At 36.6% G+C, this 27,003-nt stretch overlaps 1 protein-coding gene across 1 annotated transcript in view; it reads right to left on the bottom strand.

The window, feature by feature from the left end:
- Positions 1-27,003, bottom strand: part of LOC113657805 (contactin-associated protein-like 2) — a 214,651-nt gene that overhangs the window by 64,267 nt on the left and 123,381 nt on the right. The window contains exons 12-13 of the mRNA XM_027169891.2: positions 25,598-25,717; positions 24,307-24,507 (exon numbers count right to left, since the gene is read on the bottom strand). Of these exons, the coding sequence (XP_027025692.2) occupies positions 24,307-24,507; positions 25,598-25,717 (321 nt within the window). The remainder of the gene's footprint in view (positions 1-24,306; positions 24,508-25,597; positions 25,718-27,003) is intronic.

Below are 27,003 nucleotides of genomic sequence, written 5' to 3'. Positions count from 1 at the left end.
TTAGTTTTTAGTCGAGAATGTATAGTATGGTGAACATGTTGGAGATGAGTATTACCAAACAGAAATCCTGTTTTTAGGAAAAAACCTCCAGCATATCCATTGAAGACTTGGAAAGTGACTTGTCGATCTCTGAGGTTTCATCCCAATCTCTGACCTCAGTCAGCTCCCCTACCTCCTACCTTCTCCATCCGTCCTCCCACTGACAGCGTCTTTGGTAAACACCAGCTGTGTGCAATCTCTTCCACTAAACTTGGTGTGATTGTGTTTCTTCCTCAGCTTTAAATTCCACAATTGTAAAGAAGGAAAAGCAGAATCAAGTATCCTAATGAATGGATTTGACCAATATAAAGATTTTTGCCTTGTCATTTTCAGCTCATCAATTTTTAGTATTTGCTGGTAAGAAGCAAAAGATCAAAACACATGTTTATATAATATTTACATTGGACAAATTCACCATAAAGAACAAAAAAAAGTGTTCACAAGTTCACAACTATATAACAAAGCAGCTGGTGGAATACTAATGTCGGGGGCGTGGCTTCTGACACTGATTTGCATTTGGGTCTGAAGAAATTTAAACAGATCATTTTGATGCATTATGGTGGATTTTATTCCTTCATCATATTTCATTTTTGTGTTATTTTAAGTCTGAGGGCTATTGTGTTTGGAAATGATTTGCAATAAGCGTTACAGTGAAGATTTCTTAGTTTCACCCCGATCGTGCTTTTCTCAGTCAGTTGTGCAGCCTGTGTATGAAAACAAGTAATCAATTAAAGCAATTTATGAGTCTTCATAAAGTTCATGAAGACTTTGTAAAAGTCTGTGCTTTTAGTGTACTTCAGGTGTTACAGTCCATGTAGCATTAACAATAATAAACGAATGCTAATGAGAGGTTTCCAAACTTAAACAGTAAATAATCTTTAGATAAATGTACTTTTTACAGTGTTTCCTGATATAGCATTACAAGAAATAAAAGTTTTCCTATGTTAAATAAATAAATAAATAAATAATATTTGATGAATAATATTACAAAATAATAAATATCATACTTGATTTGCTTTGATATACTTGTTTGATTTTCTCATGTCATGAGATTTGTGAAAGTGGAAGCAAGTGCAAGAAATGAACTAAAATAAAACACACGGAAAACAAAGCAAACACACGAAAAACCCACGAACAAAGCTGACATGAACACCGTAGTGCTGCAGGCTGCTCACAGGACTAGGCTCGAGGGAGAGATGCAATATTTTAAGCAAAAGTAGATTTTATTTGAAATTACATGCAGTAATTAATTTTACTTAAGAAAGAAAATACAAATTTCTCTTTTATTCTGACAGAGCAGATCCTCTGACATTTGCTCTTGTGTGAATCGCTTTAGTTCCATTTGTAATTTAACAGAATTAATCTTCTTTGGAAAAACATCTGATGCAAAACCATCTATATTATCCATACAGTAGATCTCTTTCTTAAATGCCTCTAGATTCCTTGCTTTCTCTTAATCTCACAGAAGAGTGGCTTCATTGTTGCTGTTGTTTACATATCCTGACTGTACAATCAATACAAAAGCGGACACGTTTCGTCATATCAAACGTCATATCGGGTCTGAAGATGTGACCCGTGTACATACTGTACAAAAGTGTATGCCAACATTTCCTAATTCCTGCCAAATTTATTTAGTCATTATTACAGTTAGGGATTCCCTGTTCCACATAAAATATTCAAGTATGCAGATTATGGGATGCTTGTAGAGAAATCTCTGTTCACACACAGCTGAACCATTTCCTGTTAAATGTAAGTCACAACCGATAATATCATGTAAAATTCAATTAGCTGACTTGTGTGGTGTTAATCTGCAGGTGTGACAGGCTTATATAAGGTAACAGACCACATTACAATTATTCCAAGGTAAAAATAATGGAATAAATAAAAAACTAGAGTAGCTGATTAATAAAACATATGCTCTTAACCCTTGTATGTTGTTCGGGTCTGTGGGACCCATATACATAAACATCAATAGTTTTGAAAAACTTTGCTTCCTTGTAAATTTGTTGATTTTTTTCCCACTCATAACTTGATTAAATTTGATTTTCTTTTTTTTTTATTCCACTTTATTAAAAACAAACAAACAAACAAACAAAAAAAACGAGTAGCACTTTAATTAAAAAATGTGATGTAATAAAGGTAAAGGGCAAATATTAACCATATATGCTGTTTATATTGCTTGTAATTGGGATAAAGTAAACATCTGTAGAGTATTTTAACATAACATTTTTGATTGGGTTGAATTAAAAACCTAAACATGCAGCGGGTCCACCAGACCCACCAACACTGGCTGAGTAACAAAAATACCAACAACATACAAGGGTTAAGGTAACAGACCACATTACAATTATTCCAAGGTAAAAATAATGAAATAAATAAAAAACTAGAGTAGCTGATTAATACAACATATGCTCTTAAATGTGTTCATTTATACTAATGTACAGAGTACAATGCAATGCTAAAAAAAAATCACAGACAAAAACAGAATAGCACGAGGCAGAAATGATGGTTTTATTCCCTCAGGTTGATTATCCGATCATATGACTAAAAATAATCTGTGAAGTTATGAGTATGACTAAAGCAGCTTATTGAGCAGAAATACTGGAAAGAGGAGAGAGTGTTGTTATTGTTATTTCTCTCACCTTTAGACTGCTGCTTTTATCTGCACCACAGAAAACATTAAGAGATCAATTTTAAGCATCTGATTCACGAACCTTATTTAGAGATGACACAGTAAAAGCATTGCTGTTGAAATAGATCAACTTTTTTCTCCTTCAAATCAATATGTATCCTCTTGTAATGGACTTGTGTGAAGGAGTGTCAGTTTGCAGGAAGGATAAACAATTGCAAATAATGGTTCGACACCTAACGTAGCATAACAATTTAAGATTTGTCACGATTTTCCGGTTAGATGTTTTCCTCACAAATGTTCATATCTGAGTCAGTGGATATATCGATGCCCTAAGTGCTTGTTAATTAGCATGTACAATCTGAAGGCATTACTTTCCTCTACCATCAACCAAATTCTGTGTAAGAATTCAACCAAATTCTGTATAACTGATAGAAAATGTCCTATAAGTTGATTTCCATTCCGTCGGTAGAGTAGAATGTCAGTGCACTGGGGTTAATAAATGTATAGGAGTCCATTTGATGCTGCCTTAAAATTTGGCTAAAGAAGAATCCAAACTATGATGTAATTCTGCTGCCCTAGAAAGTCTGCTTACCTAAAGAGCTTTCTACAGTACCAAATGGAATAATGGTGAATTATAGTACAGCGCAATCAATCAATCAATCAATCAATCAATCAATCAATCAATCAATCAATCAATCAATCAATCAATCAATCAATCAATCAACCAATCAATCAATCAATCAATCAATCAATCAGTCAGTCAACCAACCAATCAATCAGCCAACCAACCAATCAATCAGTCAATCAATAACATCAAACATTCCATTAAAATGATCTGCACTTTACAGAAAATGCAGAGTTTTTCATTCCCATAGTTGTACTTTTGATCTAAAAAGCAGAATTGTTTTCCAGGCAAAAAAAGATAACAGTACTTGACACTACTGTCTCTATGAATTAACAATTGAAAGTGAAATTTTTCAGCCCTGCCTGAGGACAGAACCATATTTTTGGAAATATTTGGATAATATAGATGGTTTTGGATCAGATTTTCCAAAGAAGATTAATTCTGTTAAATTGCAAATGGAACTAAAGCGATTCACACAAGAGCAAATGTCAGAGGATCTGCTCTGTCAGAATAAAAGAGAAATTTGCATTTTCTTTCTTAAGTAAAATTAACTTCATGTAATTTCAAATAAAATCTGCTTTCAGAAACAAGACCCAGTCAAGATTTCTTTCTTTCTTTCTTTCTTTCTTTCTTTCTTTCTTTCTTTCTTTCTTTCTTTCTTTCTTTCTTTCTTTCTTTCTTTCTTTCTTTCTTTCTTTCTTTTTGTTAGATGCACTTAAAAGAACAAAACAAAACAAAAAGGCAAGAGAAAATGACTAGCAACAGAACTCATGGATCTAACAATCCAACACTGAGCTTTCTAGAATGAACCTAACCTGCCCTATTTTAGCTGTAAGAATTAAAATACTGCTGTAGAAGATAAAAGGTTTCTAAAAAGTTGGCAACTTCAGACTAAATATTTTAGACTTTATACACAGCTGATTAAATCAATTTGCTGGGTTTCACATTAATATTATGCAAATTCCCAGCATGGTGCCAGATTCTTTTTTTTAAACTGATGACAAGCTTTGAAAATGCTTTGTGAACAGTCCTAATTGTCATTTTTACATTTATCACTGCAAATTAGATTTTATTTAACAATATACAAAGATCTACATCACAGGGTGGAGGCATTGCATCACTCTTTTAATGAGCATTGATTTAGTAAAATAAGTTTAATAATAGCAAAGCTTTTGTTAATTCCCAGTTTTATGTTTGAAATTTTATGATAAAAAAATACTGAGATTGAGATGATATTAATGTATTTAATATTGGCTTCAAAAGGACTGTCACAATTTCTATGAGATTCAAATGTTTTACAGCCCAAAACATGAATTTCTGAAAATAAATTTCTGATTTAACTGAGATATACCATACGTCTGTTCTTTTTTTAAACTCCACTCTGTGCATGCAACTGCCACACAATTGTCCTAGTACCACTTAAATCCACAGCTTTGTCATATATTGAACCTATATATTTATTCCTCAACTCTAAAAATGTGCCTTTGAGCATGCAGTAATTCTCAAATGAAACAAAGTAAGAGTCTCAAAGTAAAGAGTTTGTTCAGTATTGTAAACACATGCATTTTCCTTCTAAATTTTACTTAAAAGCAGACAGATGTAGAATTCTAATGCCAGGACATGGCCCTGAGTTCTTGGGAGAGAACATAATAAAACTTCAAAAGTTAATAAAATAAAACTTATGAAGGATCATCGATCTTCTGTCATTCAAAGGTGAGGCATGCAATACAGAATTATGATGTTTATATCCACAGGCATATCTCCAAGCATCATTCACTTCATACATCATTCAGAACATCAAGGCCTGGACCTATATCATATTCATAATCACTTTTACAATTACCTGAGCTGTCAATTCAGGCAAGCAATTTTACATAGAAATTTACAGAGAAGTTTAAAAAATGTGACATTTTTTGTTTTGGGGACAAGGACAGAGAGACTAGATTGAGATGGTTTGGACATGTGCAGAGGAGGGAGATGGTTATAATGGTAGAAGGATGTTGGAGATGGAGTTGCCAGGTAAGAGGTCAAGAGGAAGGCCAAAGAGGAGATATATGAATGTGTTAAATGAGGAAATGAATGTAATTGGTACGAGAGTTGAGATTTAGCTAGAAACAAATGATTCGTTGTGGTGACCCCTAACGGGGAAAGCCAAAAGTTGTAGAAGAGTAAGACAGACTTGGGAATGAATATGTATATAACTTATTTAGTAAATAAGCACAGGTTGACCACATACAGTAGCCTCAGATGCCTGTACTGTCAAACATTTATGTCATTGATGGACTGACACTCTCTCTCAGGTCACCTCTTATAAATAAACTCTTTTCATTTGAAATGCCTCTATGGTGTGTGCCACTCTCACAGACACAAGTGCATTCCTTGATGTTTTCTGGTCCAGTCATGTACAGATTGTACACTTCTGAAGTCAAGTATTTCCAAAAAGCCCAGTAGGACAATTACTGTGGCTGTCGTTATCAATCTTAGCATCCTTAACAGCCACTGGAAGCACATGTGAACAGGATTATTCTGATTGGCATACATAATAATATCTACCAGATGCTGGCAGGGTGACAGGGTAATTAGTATTCTCAGTGAATTAAGCTTCTCAAAGAACATCTGTGGCAGTAGCATGTGTGACCAGCATTAAAGGGTGGCCCAGGAGGGGCACAGAGGGAAACCAGTGGGCATCAGTAACGAACTGTCATTGTCATATATATATATAGGGGGGCACGGTGGCTTAGTGGGTAGCACGTTCGCCTTGTGTGTGCGGAGTTTGCATGTTCTCCCCGTGCCTCGGGGGTTTCCTCCGGGTACTCCGGTTTCCTCCCCCGGTCCAAAGACATGCATGGTAGGTTGATTGGCATCTCTGGAAAAATTGTCCGTAGTGTGTGATTGCGTGAGTGAATGAGTGTGTGTGTGTGTGTGTATGTGCCCTGCGATGGGTTGGCACTCCGTCCAGGGTGTATCCTGCCTTGATGCCCGATGACGCCTGAGATAGGCACAGGCTCCCCGTGACCCGAGGTAGTTCGGATAAAGCGGTAGAAAATGAATGAATGAATATATATATATATATATATATATATATATATATATATATATATATATATATATATATATATAAATGCAAGAATTTCTATCTGGATGAGACTGTAAAGGTGCTCATCTTGGTGAGACTGTAAAGGTGCTTCAGCCAATTGCACACAAAATCTGCTGGCAAATCGCTATAGAATTTTACTGTCTTTACTTATGTTCACTAAGTAAACAACTCAGTTCATGAAAACTGGCAATATATGCTAGCTAAATAACTCGCACACATACACTTAAATGTTTTAGCTACATAGCAAGCAGAATGATTAGTGTTGGTCACACGTCATGACTGTATGTCAATATGCACCAGTCAGACGTTTCTAAGCCATTGTTTTCCATAATATCATCATAAAATCACAATTTAGAGAAGGCTGGAGATCTGGATGATGCAGTATGAAAAGTTCATTAGCTTTTTTGTTGGCATGATTAAACTGAAGGTTGTTACCAAAGAAGGATCTGCTCTCTGAAAAGCCGAAGGAATAATCTCAGATTTCTCTTTTGCATATACATCACTACTCAACACGTAATTAACCTTCAGCTACTTCAAAGTTGGAAAGCACGCAAACATGTTTTTTCGTGAGTGCAATGGAACTGACTGCCATAGAACCTCACAGTCACCTTGGTGTATAAGCATTTAAGTCTTCATGTATACATCTGAGCTGAGAAACCTAGCAAACATTAGCTATAAAAAAGTCATTTTTAAATGATTACACCCTAATTTTAATGCCACAGCTGCTGCTGATAGCAACCAGTAATATTTATACTGTATACTCACACTGAACTGCAGAAACTGCTTTTATTCTCCAACCTAACAAACAAAAAAACTATAAATCATGTGATTACTACCTCATTACAGGGGGCTTTACAGCAGCCTCACTAAGTTAAGCTATAAAGCAAATTAAGCTATAACATCTTTTTAAGCTCTATTGTATATAAAGCCTTCCTGAAATGTTCTAAAAACATCTGCTGTAGTAAATTATGTTTTTTCCCCCCCACGATGCGTTAGAACATTTTTGACACACTCTTAGTTTTTAAACAAAAATATGCAGGCCTCTCACTTTTCCTGCAAATATTATATGGCCCTTCAAAAAGGTAACATTTCCAAAAGACTTGTTTAAGTGTTTAAAAGTTAGAAATTCATACATATAGAAGGGCAACCTGAAGAAAATGGAAATGGAAGTAAGTTGCTCTTAAGAAACATAATATATGAATATATCCAAAAAAATTTTTTGAGTACATCAAACTTTCTTTTTCATTTCCATAATTCTGTTAGCTGCACTGTTAGATACTTTGTCTCATATTCATTACGATTCATTACATCATAACGATAACCTACAGAACACTTTATACTAATGAACTATTGTTAACTAATTTGTTGGCAACAGAGGATTAGTCATCATTATAAAAGATCAAATCTGAGATCAGCAGTGTGTCAGTCTATACTCTGGAACACACACACATGATTGAAACTCTCTACCTGCAAAAAATGTAATTATTGGCATGACTTTATGCTCTTTCTCATTCACTCTTTTCTGCCAGTGCACTAAACAGTTATAATGTTAACTGCTTTTGTGTTGTTAAAAAAAATCTAGCCATTACACAAAAATAGCAACTGTTGCTTTAGGTTTGTCATTAAACAAGGGGGAAAACGCACATAGTGTGTGTGTGTGTGTGTGTGTGTGTGTGTGTGTGTGTGTGTGTGTGTGTGTGTGTGTGTGTGTGTGTGTGTGTGTGCGTGCGTGTGTGTGTGCACCTACATAAGAGTACATGTTTTTATCAACAGAAACATTGCTGCTGGTTCTAAGAGCTTTTCAAACCTACAATTTTATTATTGTACGGTAGTATTGCTATATATTATTATTATTATTACACTAAGTCTACATGTAAAGCCAATGTGAATGCAACTAAACTACAGGTTCCTAGTTGTGGTCATGAAGGACCCCTTGCACTTCACAATTTAGGGCTTCCCCTGCCCTAACACACCCATTTAAACTTGGGATGGTCTGTTATTTAGCTGATTTATTTAATCAGCTTTATTTTGTTTTTATCAAGGACAGGCAAGACAGGCAGTACTCCAGGATGATGGTTGGGCAAGTACAAAAAGGTGCTAATAAACAGAGCTGACACAATAAAACACTAAATCCTAGCATTAGAATGAGGCCTGGGGTGGCCAATCTATATTTTCTGAGAGAAGAGAACATTAACATAATCATTGTTTCCTTCTCCATGATCACAGTGAGTAAATGACTATTTTTAACAGCCAGACAGAAAAGCTAATCCCAATCCCACAAGAGACAGAAGAGAGCATTAAAGCATTTGCTGCCTCCATAGACCAGATAATGCTCACCAAAAATGCTACATGCAAAATCCATGTCCTTTATCAAATGCTGGATGTGTTGTGTTGGACACACATTTTAAATGATCCACTTTACAGGTATTAGATTATAGTGCTGGCCAACCGCTACCTGCTTTGACAGGCTAATGAGGGATTACTAGCATTTCCACATGAGTCACTCTAATAACCTCCTTGTGAAGGACCGCATCAAAATACAAGACGCTTGATAGAACATATGCTTTAGACTTTATAGAAACAATGTCAGAATGCAGTCAATCAATGACTGCAAACAAGAAGAATCCAAGGCCGCTTTATGAGGATTTTGCATGGCTGGACATCTGCTCAATGTATTTTGCAGCTGTTGGGCAGATGCTGCATCAGTGGAGGAAGCACAGCCTTTGTGTTTTTCCTCCTTCTCAGATTTCTTTCCAACTGTGCTGTTGTCCTTTGTGTCAGTGTCAGCAGACCGATGTTTGGCAGGTAAAATGCTGTGACACCTATTTGGCACATTAGAGGTGACAGATGGATACGACAAATGACCTTTCTCTGGTGTGTAGAGTCCAGGTGAATAGAGAAAGACAGGGCCACATAATATAATATAATATAATATAATATAATATAATATAATATAATATAATATAATATAATATACATACATACATACATACATGCATACACACACACACACACACACACACACACACACACACACACACACACACACACACACACACACACACACACACACACACAGGGTACATACTGTAAGTGTACAGAAGAGGTAACAAAATTGCCCCTTTTCGATTAGGGCTAAAACCTTTTGTTCCTTTTCAGAAAAGTTCAACATGATAGTTTGTTGAAAGTTTTAAAACCTCTTAGGGATCTCACCCCCTATTGCAGGTTTTTCGCCTACATGACCTACCCAAGAAAAAGTGGTACAGCTCCCACATACTTTGACACACAGGGGTGAGGTCTCATTGGAAAGAAGAGATTCTCTAGTTTCAGATACAACTGTCAGATTGATTCTAGGCCTTACTGGCACAAAGTTACAGAGGCTAGAATGGAAGGTTTTCGTTTCCACCTGGGTTGTTTACCTGATAAACTGATTAATATTATTTCTCTGGAACATGTTAGAGACCAAATAACAACTGAGGGTCATAGCCACATGTCTTGGCTTTCACCAAGTGGAAATTTCCTTGGACATTTGGGGATTTTTGTGGAATATTTGTTTTGGAAAATATTACCCCAGTGGAAGAAAGGGAAGCGTCTAAAGGTAAAGGAAAAACTGGTCTAGCGCCACCTAGGTCAGTTTACTCCAAAATTTTTTTCAAATAGTATGACGGCTATGAATCATATTATGCTTTGTGTGTGGGCTTAAGAAAATCTTGAGAGTATAAACTTTACTAGGTAAATAGGTTTTTTCGTGTTTTTAGAGGATTTAATGCTTTAAAGCTGCAATGAAGCTTGTTTCTGGGTCATCCCCTAGTGGTCATTCCACGGCACGGCGATCCCTAAGAGGTTTGAAGCAACCACAGGTCTGTGATGCTTGGATTTGTTAGCAGATGACAAACAGCCCTTAACAGTTGTAACAATTATTATTCTAGTTATATTCACTATTGATTTTTAATTATTAGCCTGCTTCATTTGGCTAAATTCAATTCAAAGTATCCAAACTGAATGTCTAAATTTACGATATTTAAATAATGTCCAGGAAATAAATTTGTACTGAGAGGCTCTGTGGACATCACTGAAAAAAAGTTGATTAAGACTTAACTAATTCTCCCATAATAATGAATTAATGAACATTGAATTGAAGTTTATACACTAACAGGCTCTGAGTTCTATATAAATATTACAGTAAAAGTACTGACATCTTGTTAACTTATTCTGTCTATTTATTGCACACGATCACATTTTTGTACACAGTGAAGATTTGCCGTTGAACACCAGCGACTTGATCTGATACAAAAACAGTTTACGGAAAGGATGCTATTAAATGTATTCAATGTGTTAAGGAACAATTTAAAGTTCGCTGTGCATAGATTTTAGAACTGTATATAAACGTGGTCCATAATATGTAAATATGGTCTATAAGCAAGATCCCTCACTCTTATGACCATGGTGCGGGTTTGATTGCCAACCCAGTGACTGGTGGCTTAACTCTCAAAATTTGGATAAAGTACAGTAGGAGTGTTAAGTCAGAAGGGGCATAAAATCTGTACCAAACTCAAATATGCATAAAGGATGATGAACTTAAATGTACTGTAAATGTAAATGTATTTCTGGACAGTGGAATGGCTGAATACAAATTCTTTTATATTATTCTTTATATCCCAAACAAGACTTATAAACATCCACAATCTTCTTTCTAAATGCCTAAGAGATCTCACCATGGTTCAACAATTAAGTAAATTATAAAATGAAATATCAAAGGTTTAAATAAGGCAAAAATTCTTTAAAATGCTCTGTAACAATGTTCTAATAGTTTGTACCTGATGTGATACACCTGTAGGTAATTTTATCCATTTTAAATACAAATAAATATGCTGTTGTCCTTATTTTTTACTCAAAAGAAATTAGATTTTTTTTTAAACTTACATTTTACAGATCATTTAAAAAAGATCTTTCTTTGTTTTAATTGTTTAGTTATATTACTTGAATTTTCCAGCATTGTTAAAATGAAGATCAAATGCCCGTATTTTTAACAATTCATGGGGTTTCCTAATTTTTTCACATAACTATTTGTATTTCCTGTGATTACATTTAGTTTAGTTAAGAATTATTGCTGGAAAACAAAACCAGAAAAGAGTCTCCAATTGCCTGAACCTATATTATAGCCTATAATTCAGGTTTCCACACAGATACATATTCATAATGTCTTCAGTGTCTATTAATTATACATGTAATGAATAAACATAATGTTAAAATTTAATTATCATCATTACTCATGACTATTCATATATGACTCAGCTAGATGTTAAAATATACACTTCATTATTTCCTCATGTGCTAAAGATTACTGCAGGCATGAATTCATAATTATGAAAGCATTAGTTACATATTAATGAATGCTTGTTTATAGTAAAAACATTACCATTAAAAATGATGTGTAGCATATGAACCCTTGAAAGTCATACTGGTTTAAAGCTTCAGACAGTTCAATTAAAAGAACCGCCTGGTAGGAGTTTGTTTGTCAGAGTCATTTCATTACTTCATAAGGAGACGTGGGTTCGAACACGCAATAATTTCACACTTGCCCTGCTGTTTGATCCTTAGCATACACAGATGGCATTCCTGTCAGAGACATTAATAAGGACAGACAAGACAGTATTTCTATTAGATGAGTATGCAAGGTGCAAATTCCTCTATGGAGATGTTTACAGTTCCAACAGAAAAGAGCTTTTTTCAACTAAAATAATTTGGATTGAAACTAAAAGGGTACTCTGTGTCCTCAGATCAGATACTTTATTAACTTTGCTGCAACTTGCTGAAGAGCAACTGATATTCATTCCTTCTACATGTTCGAAGTTTCAGTACCTTCTTTGAACATTTTCATACTCTATTCTATTACCTCTAATTCTAAACATTTTTATAGTAAGATGAATAATAAGACCTTAATGTTCACTAATAAGAGAAATTATGATGTCCTCTATAGTACATCGATGAGTTTGAATTATATCTTTTTTATTCCTCACTTTGAATTAATTGTCTGTCTTAATATCACACTTACGTGATTGTTCGCACTGGCTATGTTTGGATGCAAAGATTTTTGCCAGCCTAAATAAATACCTAATTAACTGTTTATAAGTACAGTAGACACGTTTCATTAAAATATTTTATATTATGCTTTTAGCTGCATGTAAATGAAGGCTTTTGTCAGTAGGTGTACTGTATCTTCTGATAAGATAAAATAATAAACCTGTGCAGTATACTAGTTTTTTAATTTATCCCATTCCAAAAAAAAAAAAAAACCTACACTGTTAAAAAAAAGTATTAAATTGAGGTCTATTTATGATTAGATCTGATACAATTGGTTTTGGACTTGAGATGAAAACCATTTTCCCAGGAATGCATCGCTCTGTGATTACTTGGAATAATGATGATTATATTATCATATTATACACTGTTTATACGTCAAAAAATTCAAACAATAATAGCTAGTCTAATATTGGATTCACAAACTCGCTGTATCTCGACTTGAACTTATGCTCCAACGGTACAGAATCAAAAAATAAAGCAAGCAGTGTGATATATATTTCTAGTGACAAAAACACACAACCTTGTTGCATTACACTGCCTTGTTGAGTAAAACCCCAAACAGAATTATGTTGCAATGCTGATGAAATGCTCATGAACAGCAAACAACAATCTCTACTGCATTCTGTTTGGCGTTTCAGGCTGGAAAGACAGACAGTAGAGAAATGCATGTATTCAGGTAAACCACACGACAGCCAAGTGCTACAAACATACACAAGAACAAGACTAGTGGTATTGGGAACAAACTTTTGGTTTGAATGGCTATTTAGCACACCAGAAAGGCAAGAAATTCAAATCACAACAAAAGGGAACATCTGCAGATGATTCACGTGGTACATAAAAGAAATTCAAGCAACAGAAATGTAATATTAGCAACAATAGGAAAGAGCAGAAAAGAACAATTATAATAAAGTGCTGAAGTCTAGAAATGAACCCCTTTTTTTTACAAAAAGAAGAAAATGAAAAACTACTATTGCAGTTTGCAATCTAGCAAAGGTTAAAGTCCAAACTTAATAAACGTTCTTCCTGCCACATACACTGTATGGCCAAAACCTGACCATCACTCCCATATGTGCTTTTTGTGCATCTCAAACCAGATTTTGTCCCTCCTTTTCTCTTATGATAACCTCAATTTCCCTGAGAAGGCAGTTATCTACATAAGCATTAGTGAAGACAGGCACTGGTGTTAGGTGAGAAGACCTGCATTTGAAACCTAAAGGTGTTCAAGAAATCCCAGGGGTGTTCAGTAAGCTTGAGGTCAGGGCTCTGTGCAGGCCAATTGAGTTCTTCCACTTTAACTTAAATTCTACAGCATACAAACACCAATCCAGAATGCAGCTGCATGTCAACCTTCCAAAGCTCTCCCACAATTCCCCAGTGCAATGCTCTCTCCACTTGTTTCCTGGAGCTTCCTGCATCTGATTTAAAACACAGATGCTTTCCTACAGAGCCAAAAATGCCCAGCACCCACCTACCATGAAGCACTTTACAGTCCCCACAATGCACTACCCTCCGTCCAACCCCCCGGCACTGCGTGACTGGTCCTATCACCTCCCAGGGTACATGAAGGCGTGCAAAGACTGGTGGTAGAATGACCTTCCCCGGGATCTCTGAGCAGCTGAGTCACTGGCTGTACTTAAATTAGCACTTTATTTAAGAAAAACGTCCCCAGCAGAGATTTTTAAACTGACAGTAATCTTGACCTGTACCTTGATCTGTGTCCCAATGTACCGATATCAGGATGGATTCCTAAATTTGAATTACTGTATAGTGCTCATACAGTGTACCAGTGAAGATTTATACTGATGCTCAATTCAGAACAATACAGATATGTAGGTTTATTTTTAAACTGGTGCTTTCAGCTATATCACCTGTATTTGACAACTGCACATGTCCTTTAAAGCCCTAGTCCTCTTATTCTCCCTTTAGATGTAGCACATGCAAAAGAAACGTTGGTATCATTCCCTTTTTGGTATACGATATTTATATAGTAAAAGATATTGGCAGGACTGGCTTGAACTGTTCCCTGTCTGGACACTAGGGGGACATACTTTTTGCTGTAGTAAGGTTTTTTGTTTTGTGTATCTCATGTTCTGCCCCACCCATTCCTTAAATAAACACCCCCTTAACACACACACACACTCACACTCACACACACACACACACACACACACACACACACACACACACACACACACACACACACACACACACACACACACACACACACAGAGACGCCTGTTCCTTGTGTTTAAATGATTGTCCACCCTATATATACCTGTTGTCTTGTGTGTTCTGTGTTTTATTGTATCGACTGGTTTTTGGCTTGCTTTTCTGTTGCCTTGCTGTCCTTGGTGGGTTCTTTTCCCCCCTAAGTTTTGCTGTTTCACCCCTTTTTTCTGACAGGATATACATATGTAAGTGAGGAAGTCAACTAACTAACGTTCTTGTCTGAAACTGCCTACTGTTAGGGATCAGCGCGGATCTGTTAGGGATCAGCGCAGACTTGGTGCCATGTGCGTTTGTTGTTTGTTTGTGTCACGTGATTGCCCCGTCCACGTCTGCTCCTCCCCGGTCATCACACCTGTTTCCCTTTGTGTGTGATTGTCCGTGTCACTATATATGTGAGCCGCGTTGCATTAGGCAGCGCGGCTTCATTAATTATATTGTGTATTCCCTGTGTAGCGTGGTTTATGTTTGTTCTTCCTCATGTATTAAACCCCTTGCATTTGAAGCTATCCTGCGTACGGGTCTGTCTCCAAGCCACCTCTGCCAGGGTCCTGACAGAATGAAGCCGCCTCGACCATGCAGACCCAGCAGGATAGCTTCCAGCTCAGACCGGCTTTTTTTTTTTCATTTTCCCCCTGGACTGTTCCGCCAGTCCTTCTGGTGACATCGCTCCGCATCTTGCCGGTGAAGGACGCTGCTCCACTTCCGGTTCCGTTCCGAGGAGGACGTCGATTCACCACTTCCGCGGAGGGTGTCACCATGTTATTGGGGTTCCTTTATTTTTTTAGGTGCCCTGTGGCATCGCCCTACATCTCTCCGGTGAAGGACGCCGCTCCACTTCCGGTTCCGTTCCGAGGAGGACGTCGCTTCACCACTTCCGCGGGGGTGCTGCAGGGCCGAGGCGTGGGCGCCTTCCCGCCCTCCCGCCCTTTTCCTCAGCTCGCCGAGGCGCAGGTTTGGCCACGGTGCGTCGGGGGAAGATGCTCGGCCCTTCAGTTCGGATGCGGCCGTCGCCTCGGCCCCTTAACGCGGCTGTGGACAACGCTCAGCCCTTTTCCGGCTGCGCCGCCGTGTGCCTCTGCTCCCCCCATCTTCCTCGCCGTGTGCCTCTGCTCCCCTCGCCTACCTCTCTGTGGTCCTTGCTCTCCCCACTAGCCTCGCCGTCGTCCTTGCTTCCCTCACCTGCCATTCGCTGTGGACCTCGCCCCCCCCGGACCTTGCCGGGTTTTGGCGCTTTGGGAGCCACGCCTTAAGGGGGGGGTTCTGTTAGGGATCAGTGCGGATCCATTAGGGATCAGCACAGACTTGGTGCTATGTGCGTTTGTTGTTTGTTTGTGTCACGTGATTGCCCCGTCCATGTCTGCTCCTCCCCGGTCATCACACCTGTTTCCCTTTGTGTGTGATTGTCCGTATCGCTATATATGTGAGCCGCGTTGCATTAGGCAGCGCGGCTTCATTGATAATATTGTGTATTCCCTGTGTAGCGTGGTTTATGTTTGTTCTTCCTCATGTATTAAACCCCTTGCATTTGAAGCTATCCTGCGTACGGGTCTGCCTCCAAGCCACCTCTGCCAGGGTCCTGACACCTACTTTGCACTCTTTTAGATTGCTATTGAGTACTAACACTAATAGTTTTCCTATTGTGATTAGTGAATTTTACACACCTCTAAACATACTGAAAAACCTGTTCTCAGTGTATACAGTATGTCTTCAAGTTGTTAAATAAGCAAATATTTTTGAACGTATGCTGGAGGTATTTTACTTTGCAAATAACAACAAAGGCACAAAGTTTTAAAGAGAAGCGGAGTTCGTCTGTGTGTTTAATGTTGCTGTGCATTTAAGTGTTTCTCATTACAGCTTGACTCAAAAGCCAGATGGTCTTAGTTCTAGAAGACAATGCTTTTAATCCTCCAGATGTACATTAGTGAGTATGTGAACAATGCGCTCATGTAGCAGCTGTGTGTTTTTAGTACAGATGGTGTCAGTCAAGTGTGTTTGTACCTAGCACAATAATCTATAGGATTAAGAGAGTAATCTGTTGACCTGTGCACTATTCAGTAAATGCACCAGGAATCAAAAAGCTTCTGCTTTAGAGAAATTCAGGATATGAATTTTAACTTTATATTTTCTTTTCAAATGTATCCCTAAAGAGCAAGCCAGAGGTTGATTGTGACAGAAACTCCCTACTGTAGTATATTACAGTAGGAAGAACCTTTGGTGCCACCAGCATGTGATTATAAACAATTTACATTCTAAAGATGTGTATTATGGTCAAAAAAGTGCAGTTATGTAAGAAGGAATTTTTAATATTGACACAACTCACAACTTTTCTACTGTAGTAACACTATTTTGTTAGTTATCAGCAGTTCATTGATGGAGACTTGAGTGCAAAACATTTTGTGGTAATTGCAGTCCTAAAGCTATCATAGCAATTGTAGTCCTAAGCCATGATAGCAAAAATGTTCATCAATTGCAATCCAAAGCCATCTTTATGCTTTCTAAGTGGTGCCATCCTCAGTAATCTCATGTATCTTTAGACTGTCCATGTGCGGCCATCCACAGCTGATAATAGTGGACTGATATCAGTATACACTTAAACAAGCATTCAATTTGCATTTCCATGCCTTTCAAACATCCAGTTCATATCTTTGGCTATCAAAGCAATTTGAGGATTTAAATAAGAATTCAATCCATTGCAAAGAAATGGTAAATGAGTCTAAATATGCTACAAAATAAAAACGGAGTCAAATTAAAGTGCTAAAAAATTCAGTGAGGGACTATTTGGTTGAACAGTATGCTGTAACTATCAATAAGTAAATGCCTTTATTGGGAATGCTCCTAATTCAGAGTATTGTCACATAACTAACTCAACCATGCCACAACACCCAGAGCTGATCAAGTTGATATTGCAGCAGCTTGTTTTGTCCTCCACCATCTGGAGCACATGCGACAAACTGCAGTGCGGTCACCCGGCACAATTAACACCAGCGTCCTGCTGGACATTGTCTCATCACTGTGAACAGCGTGAAATCATTCAACAGATTTCGACTGGCATCTCATTTCAAGTTCATCAAAATGTCATGACTTAATTATAACTCTCTATGGGATTCTACTGTTTATAAATGACACGAAGAATGTCACTGAAATAACACCACAAATTAACCAACAGATTTTGTTAAAACGTCATAATGAGATAGTAGCATAAAGCAGAGGAACAATGGTAAATTGTATATTTTAAAGATTTTCTAATGACTCAAGAAATTTTACATGGAAATATTTACATCACTGGCATCAGCATGTTCGTCTCACACGTCCAGGGTTTGGGGTTCGATTCCCGCCTCCGCCTTATGTGTGTGGAGTTTGCACGTTCTCCCCGTGCCTCAGGGGTTTCCTCTGGGTACTCCGGTTTCCTCCCCGGTCCAAAGACATGCATGGTAGGTTGATTGGCATCTCTGGAAAATTGTCCGTAGTGTGTGATTGCATGAGTGAATGAGAGTGTGTGTGCCCTGCGATGGGTTGGCACTCCGTCCAGGGTGTATCCTGCCTTAATGCACGATGACGCCTGAGATAGGCACAGGCTCCACGTGACCCGAGAAGTTCGGATAAGCGGTAGAAAATGAATGAATGAATGAATGAATATTTACATCACAGCTGGACACAGCAGGTTTGGATTCATTCTGAGAATAAATCTAAAATTCATACTTAATAATAAGCAGACAATAATTGGCATACATATATATATATTTTAAACTGTGCCCCCAACCGCAGTAACTTTTTATGTTCTATCTTCCAAGTAGAAGTTCAACAAGCATGTATGGAAGGGAAAGCATAACTAGTTCATGTGCAGCTGTTACTTTAGTACTATATAGTACTATTTAGTAATACTGCCTGGGATTATGCTGTTTTTTGTTTTATTTTATTTAGTGGTTATGGAGAAGCCTTTGAAGGAAATACATCCACCGTCATGGCACACACTGTCTTAATGCTGAATATTGGCTTTTTTTTTAAATGAAAAACTTCTGTACATTCCAATTTAAGTGACATTTTGTCCATAAAACAACTATATACACATTCATCATACTGTAAACTGTTTTCAATTTACTTCCTGATTCATATATGTATTCAAACCCTCATGTGTCCAGTATGAAACTGTATATATCCTGAGTTCTCTTGTACAATATTACCAAGCCTTTCATTTATGCATGCTCACCTACAGTAGACGTTGACTTTGCCTGGATGAACAGACCACTGTATATCTACCACGGTTCACTAATTTGTACTAGGATTAGGATTTCACACATGGGAAAAGCTTCCCATTATCTTTAGATGTTAGGAGTTAGGAGTCACTAAATGTGATAACTCCAAACACATGAAAACATTAAATAAGTTAATGATGATAACTTATGCAAAATGCATAAATCTTGAGATTAGTTGTGCAAGATGAGTGTTTGTTTTTAATGCCGATCATTTTTTTTGTGAGACACAAATTTGTACTCAAATCAACATGTCAACACCTATCTTATTAACCATTGTATGTTGTTGTCTGTGGGACCCATATTCATAAACATCAATAGTTTTGAAAAACTTTGCTTCCTTGTAAATTTGTTGCTTTTTCCCACTCATAACTTGATTAAATTTGATTTAGTTTTTTTACATTGCATTTGATTAAAAAACAACAAAAAACGAGTAGCACTTTAATTAGAAAATGTGATGTAATAAAGGTATAGGGCAAATATTAACCATATATGCTGTTTATATTGCTAGTAATTGGGATGAAGTAAAAATCTGTGAGTATTTTTACATAAAATTTTTGATTCTGTTGAAATAAAATCCTAAAAATGCAGCGGGTCCACCAGACCCACCAACAGCGGCTGAGTAACAAAAATAGCAACAACATACAAGGGTTAATGTAGTGCCAGTAAGTTGAACCATTGGATCTTGAATGATAGTCAAACCATAGTGAGGTGCTGTTCATTGTTGTTAATCCCAGAAATCTCTGAAGGTCAGACTCAGCACTTCACTTTCTGTCCTTAAAAAAAAAGGATTTTCACATAATACTATGATACTTGCAATCTTTACAGTATCATATTATGTGTATGAAACTCAAGTCAGCACATATTTCATATCATATTTACAGTAAATTCTCTGACGTTCAAAGAGGCCTCATTAAGACACAGTAAAATATTAGTGTGCTCTAAATCCAATGCAGATTTTTCTAACGTTTGCTTAAAGTTACTTGACCGAAGCAATTTCTGGGAACCATATTATGGTCTGTCTGGGTAGCACAATTACATTTTTAGTCTGGAAGTATAGCTTTCTTTGTCTGATAGAAAGGCAAAACTGAATGTGTTTACTTTCTCATTATTAGAAAGGACCAAAGCTATAGAACAACTTCCTTCTTACATTATTGGGCCAACTTCAACACTGATGTCATACATTTTATGGCAATTGCTTTTAAACTATTAGATATTGGGAATGAGAGAGTCCTTAATGCTGAAGGTTGATCAGTCAGTTCAGCTTCTCAAACATCTCAAGCTTCTCAATAGAGTTAAAGATTGCTTTCTATTCGTAGTCAAATGCCAAAAACGCAATTCATATAGAACAAACTACTGATTGTGAGCTTATCTGGCTGTGACAGCTGTGGGTCATTTGAATTCTGGTAATCATTTCTGAACTCAGAACCTGCAGATGCCATTTATCTATAAACTGTGCTGCCCTGTCATGCTCTGATTGTGATGATTGTGATGATGGCACATTTATGCAGCACGATTCCTCCTCACTTTTTCTGCACGCACAGCCTCTTATCCACACTGAAGTGCTGTAAGGTTAGCCTCGGCGATAATAGGACTGGACAACCATCAACAATCAATTTAAAGGCTGAAAACCATGTGTTGAAATGTAATTAGTTACCTTTCAGCAGCAATAAGAAACAGATGCACAGTATACTGTTCACTATGGCTTCATTAGCATAGCACTAATAGCATTGGGTTCAAGTAATCTATAATGGAAACACTGGGTTCAAGTAATCTGTCCTGGAAACACTGGGCTCAAGTAATTTATCGTCAGACCACTACATTCTTTTATAATCATCTATAAATGAATTTATAGTCATATCACTGGCTTCAAGTAATTTATCCTGAAAAGACTTGGTTCAAGTAATCTTTAGTGCTGGTTAATATTATGAACAGTAGTTATGCTAATTCCCCTTTACTTTCTTCTCTATTTCTAACCATCCCGAGGCATCCAGAGATTGTACCAGCTCCAGTTGTGTTCTGTGCCATGAAGATTACAGACCTTCAGTGAGAAGAGACCAACCCTGTGAGGATCCTGAGACATCTAGAGATGTACCAGCTCCAGTTAGATTCTGCTTCATAGGGATTTTGGACGGTCAAAGAGGAAATGCCTACATGTGGCCTTTGAGGACAACAACCTCCTCATCAAAACACAATTGTCAGACTGTATATTTATAATCAAACCCTCCAGTGTCACCCACATGAGGATGTCTCTCTTTTGAGTCTGGTTCCTCTCAAGGGATTTTCCTCTTCCATCTAAGGGGGATTTTCCTTCCACAGTCACCTCAGTCACCACAGGCTTGCTCATTGTTTAATTTTTTTTTTAATACTATTAACCTTTCTGTACTATATTTATGTTCTTTAAAGCTGCTTTGAGACAATGTCCATTGTTAAATGTGCTATCCCAGAAATATTGAGTTCAAGTAATCTATAATGGAAACCCTGGGTAAGTAATTTATCCCAGAAACACTAGGTTAATTTCATCTATACCGAGAACTCTGGGAGGTACAGTAGAATGTACCTGGGATGGCACACCGGCCTATAACACGGCATCACACACATGCATTCACTTGGTCAGCTAATCCTAGATGTATATTTTTGGACAGTGGGAGAAAACTAGAGGAAACCAGGAAGAAACCTTCTGAGAGCATGTGAAGTACCAGACAGAGAGAAACCTGAGATCAGGCTTAAACTGGAACCCTGGAGCTGTGAGGTGGCAACACCATGCTGACCGCATTACTATTTTTATTATATCCTTTTAGGATATTTGAACACCATGTTGCACAGGATACATTAGAACTTTTCCAAATCAAACAGGTCATATTTTATCAGTAATCGTCTAAAAAAAATGGAACCGTTACTAATTTATCATTAATTGTAATCAAATTAATTCAACAATTAATCAGCTACATTTATAAATAAATGTTTCAGACTGAATTCCTCTGTTGCACTGGTAATGAAAAAGAAGTGAATGAAATTGTGGGTTTGTTTTTCAACACCCTGTTGAAAGAGTTGAAAGAGACTGGGATTAATATGACCCTGATGTCTCACCCCTCTAAAACACTGAGGAATCATAAAATTATGGGAATGGTCGTTTAAAGTCCCAATTACTGGAGTCCATGCACTTTAGATGCAATTTGGAGTTAACGCTTCATTTGGCAGCAGAACTGACTCCTATGCTGTCATGTGATTAAACCTCACAGCCATTTTAGAAAGCATATTTTTTGCAGTTAATTCTTTTTCTCCTTGTACAGTATAAGCCAAGTTTATTAGGCAGAATATTACCGAGTTCTTTATAACAGTCTTCAGAGAGCATGATACAGAATATAAATGTATAATGCACAATACGTAACATATCTCACAAAGAAATTAATTAGCCAATAATAATCGCTGCTTACGGACATAAGGTACAAGATGAAAAGCAGAAAATATGGCCACTTCATACAGAAAGGCTTATTATTACCGACTGTAATCAAATACTTTATCAACAAGGGACTTTCAATGATTAAAAACCTTTATGTCTGATACAAATTTCACACAGCACAAAAGTTCTGCTCCACAACACGACTATAATTTTGATCTTACGGGATTGTTGTTTTGACAATATTTTCTTAAGTAGCAGTGGTACATTAGATATTTAACAAAGCCTCCTTTTGGATATAAATAACAGACTGAGCCTTATCCATGAATGCCTAGATTAAAGGATGAGCATCTGAATGGTTGATCTTAAAAAACCCCTCCACACAACACAACCAAGCTTCTTTTATATTCGTTCATTTACATATTTAGACTGTACTCTTTAAATCACTACTGAGCAAGTCAATTAAAAATGGTGTGAAAAAACCTTTCTTTGGACAAATCCAAGCCCAAATTGATTGTGTTTTATGATATTCTGAATGATATTATCATCCTCATCTCTTCTCTGTTCTGATTGTGGAGGTCTACAACCACTTCTCTCTTTTATGATGAAAGCTTTTTGGTCTCACCATGGATAGGTGACAAATTTGCATTTATAAAACTACATGTTTATACCAACGAGAAAACAAGTCCCTGTCAGAGGCAAAAGAGTCAGAGGCAAAAACTAAAGAGTTTTTGAAGACTGAAAAAAAAAAAACAATTCGCTGAGCTTTGAATGATTAAATAGCTGGACAGACTGGACTTAAAGACTGAGCCAGGGTCCATTATTACTTCTGCGTGTCGTGTATAAGTGTTAGAAATTCTACAGGAAAAGAATAAACAAGGCCACATAAGGGATTTAAAAGCACGAACGAGAGTTTAATGATAATCTCAAGGCTATGCAGACCTAGCCAAACATTTGATCAAACTGAACCAAACACTTTTCAACCATTATATGAAAAACATGGCTGTAGTTCAACAAATCTAATATTCAAACCAGCTTGAACCAGCTTGGCATCTGTAGAACATTCTCAACTGCAGCTTAACTAATTACTGTACTGTACATGTATTTATGTAACTAATTTAGTTCAATTAAACTCATCAGACCAGAAACTACATATGAAAAGAACCAGTGATGCCAGATCAGGATTGATTGATAGATTTATTTATTTATTTATTTATTTATTTATTTATTTATTTATTTATTTATTTATTTTCATTCATTCATTTATTTTTGCAGTCTGATTAGTGACATGGCCACACAAAAAGGTTGATGATGTTGAAATAAAAATATTGATGAAAAAAAATGAATACATTTACTCTACATCTTGTCCGTTTTAAAGTATAGGTTTGCATCAGCTTTTATTTTTCAGGAGTAGGTTTTTACTCTAATACACGTAGACAGATAAGAAGAATCCATTAGAATCTGCTGTGTGTGTGTGTGTGTGTGTGTGTGTGTGTGTGTGTGTGTGTGTGTGTGTGTGTGTGTGTGTGTGTGTGTGTTATCATTGTGTTTTCTGATTATGTTTTGCTGGAATAAATATCTAAAGCATCAATGCTGCCTCTCACCCTAACTGCCTCTAACCCTCTCTATCTACATTCATTACTTCCTAAATCTGTCCTGTACTAAGATGTTTGCAGTGATGAGACAAAGACAGAAGTCAGACATAAGTAAAATAATTAGAGTAAACTTAAACCTCTTCTTCAGCCATCTGCACAGAGCTACACACACACACACACACACACACACACACACACACACACACACACACACACACACACACACACACACACACACACACACACACACACACACACACACATACAGACACCCAACAGTGAAACACAGCATACCATTTACCTGCTTATCATGAAGACAGTGAAACAGCCACTCACACATGCACAAGTTTCCTACCGGGTGTGTTGAGTAGACGTGACGAGCGGCAGGTGTAGGCAATGTGCTGCTCACAGTGTTCTGCAGCGTCTGTAATGGCACTGATCTGCTCAATGGTAGCACTGTAGTTTACATGCAGCACTGTGCGTCTCTCCCTGCTTGAACCTGAGACAACTGTTTGAGCTGGCAGGTTGTTTATCACCATCGTCCACACCTTATCCTCTGTTATTGAAAATTAAAATTGTATTTTCATTAAAAATCTATTAAAAAAACATTTACCAAGATGTTGAAGTAATTTATTGATGTCATTTGATGTCATTTGATGTCATTAATCAGTTCTCTGAGTTTCATATCTACTTAAATTTGTCAGTCAGTTCAATTTAATTGGTGACTCCGATGCTCACTGGAGGGATTTGTCATGTTTGAAGATGCCATGTGCTCAATAAACATACAGTGTTTCATGCGTTGAGCTCTCACACATCCCACATGGCTACATTACTTAATTTATTAATTTACTTTATTACTTCATTACTTATTAATTTACTTCATTACTTATTTATTATGATGTCACCAAGACATTTAAAAATGGAATTTAATATCTTTTCTCTATTATAGTTCCAGGAAAGACGAATATTAAAGTCAAATGCCTGGTCTATTAAAGGACTGTGTTTTTATTTCAGATCTCAAGCATAATGAATACATAATGATCATATATACAGCAGTGTATAAAAGTCCATCACTATTATTAAATATGATACATAAAAACTCTAGTGGGCTTTTCACGCTTGAAATAGTAAACAGAATTCTGAGTTATCTTGTTTTACGTTTCACAATGCTCATACTTTACTCTGTGTTAAGAATTAATCCTGTGTATTTATAATCTAATTCACACCGTGCACATTTGCGGTTTTCCCATCAGAAGGGAAAAAAGAACAGGTCTGCCGTTCTGTGCCTTCGCAGGCATTGTTGTCTTTTTTATGTTTGTCCAATAATTGAGCAGGCTTTCACCGATATTCACCGGTATGGAGCGCACTTCCATGATGCTCAGTGTTTTGCCATCTGACGCTTCGAGCCGTTGTTGTTGTTTTGTTGTGTGCTGGTTTTCACATGTAATGAGGCACTAGCTCTTCAATTTCTGATTGGGTGTCTGTTGCTAAGCACAATGTACATGTTCGGGACTGTTATTAATGACTAAAATGAATCTGTAATCTTTATACGTTTAAATATATTTTGAAAAAATGGACTTATAACTGATATAGTAAATTGTTTTTTTTAAATAATAGAACCAATTGGATGCTACCGTATAAATTACCTGTCATGTTGCAGATAACTCTGAATGGCCCTAGAGGTCCACTGCCATCAGGATCGATCCAGTAGACGTCTGAAGTTTTCCCCAGGTGCTTATAAGCCTCGCATGACTGCTCATAGATGGCTAAATGGAAAAGAGAATAAGACAATCCAGTCCATCTAAAACCTGTATAAGAAGTAGTAGTTTCATACTGCGCTCAGTAAGTGCTAAATATATAAACACAACTGCAAAGCACAAAAGAAAAAATTAAAAAACATAACAGCAATTAAAAATGTGAGAATAGCAAATAAAAACACCAGCAAAATTCAAAACAGCAAACATATCAAAACAGAGCAAACTAAAATAACAGCAAAATTCTAAACATAACAGCAAAAAAAAAAAACTTACATAAAAATCACAGAAGAGTAAAAAAAAGCACTTGTACTGTAAAAAAAAAAAACACACACAATAAACCAAAATTAAGAACATAACAAAATAAAATAAAATGAAATAAATAAAAAATAAACATGAAGGCAAATAAATAAATAAATAAATAAATAAATAAATAAATGGCAACAGCAAATCAAAACACAAATGTGAAAGTGTAGATTCTTATTGAACATCATTTGCTGATTGGCAACAACACAATGTAGAGTAATAGGAAAGATGATCCTACTGAACCAATTGATGCTTTTATCGAAGCTTTTAATATGATTTTTTAATATTTCATGCTGTTATTGTCTGTTTATGTATTTATTATCGAAGAGACAATGTTATTATATACTATACAATTATATTATATGCTATATGAATTATACTGCGAACATTGGATGACGTTATTATCTGTGAATGCATGGTCACGATGTTTGGCGGTACTGAAAGGTGACATTCCCAGACAGCTAACATATGAGATTTCTTGTCATAGGAAGTAAGCAATATGCAACCAGATAAGTGTTTCATCTTTATATAATGAGGTTTTCTGAGGCAAAGCTGCTAAATGTATTATGTAAACATGCTTCTTTGTGGACTGTTTAGACAGCATGAGTCATATACAGTAAGTCAACAGTCATAAAGAAGTATAAGTTAGATGTTGAGTGATTTAGCTATAGTGTAGGTTGTGCTATAAAGATTATGTCCTTCATGTAGACTCAAAATCAATAGAATAATCAAAAAAAGCTTCAAGGTTTGTTCTAGTCTGCATTATAAAGGCTATTCCATTAAAATGTCTGTAAACTTTAAAAGAAAAAAATCATCTCAAGCATCCCTGTCTAGTTCCTTGTCTGCTCCATGTCTGATTTAAACAAACAGAAGCTTTTGGCCATGAATATAGCTTTTGGCGGTCAGTTTACATTTTCCCCCTGCTCTCATCTCAGTGATAAGTGGAAGGCCTTAGTTTATAATTCAAGTCTCACAGCTCAAGTTTACTGTAA

Source organism: Tachysurus fulvidraco, chromosome 25 (assembly GCF_022655615.1).
Source record: "Tachysurus fulvidraco isolate hzauxx_2018 chromosome 25, HZAU_PFXX_2.0, whole genome shotgun sequence".
Lineage (NCBI taxonomy): Eukaryota > Metazoa > Chordata > Actinopteri > Siluriformes > Bagridae > Tachysurus > Tachysurus fulvidraco.
Note: the sequence above shows the minus strand (reverse complement) of the source record. Positions and strands in the feature narration are given on the sequence as shown.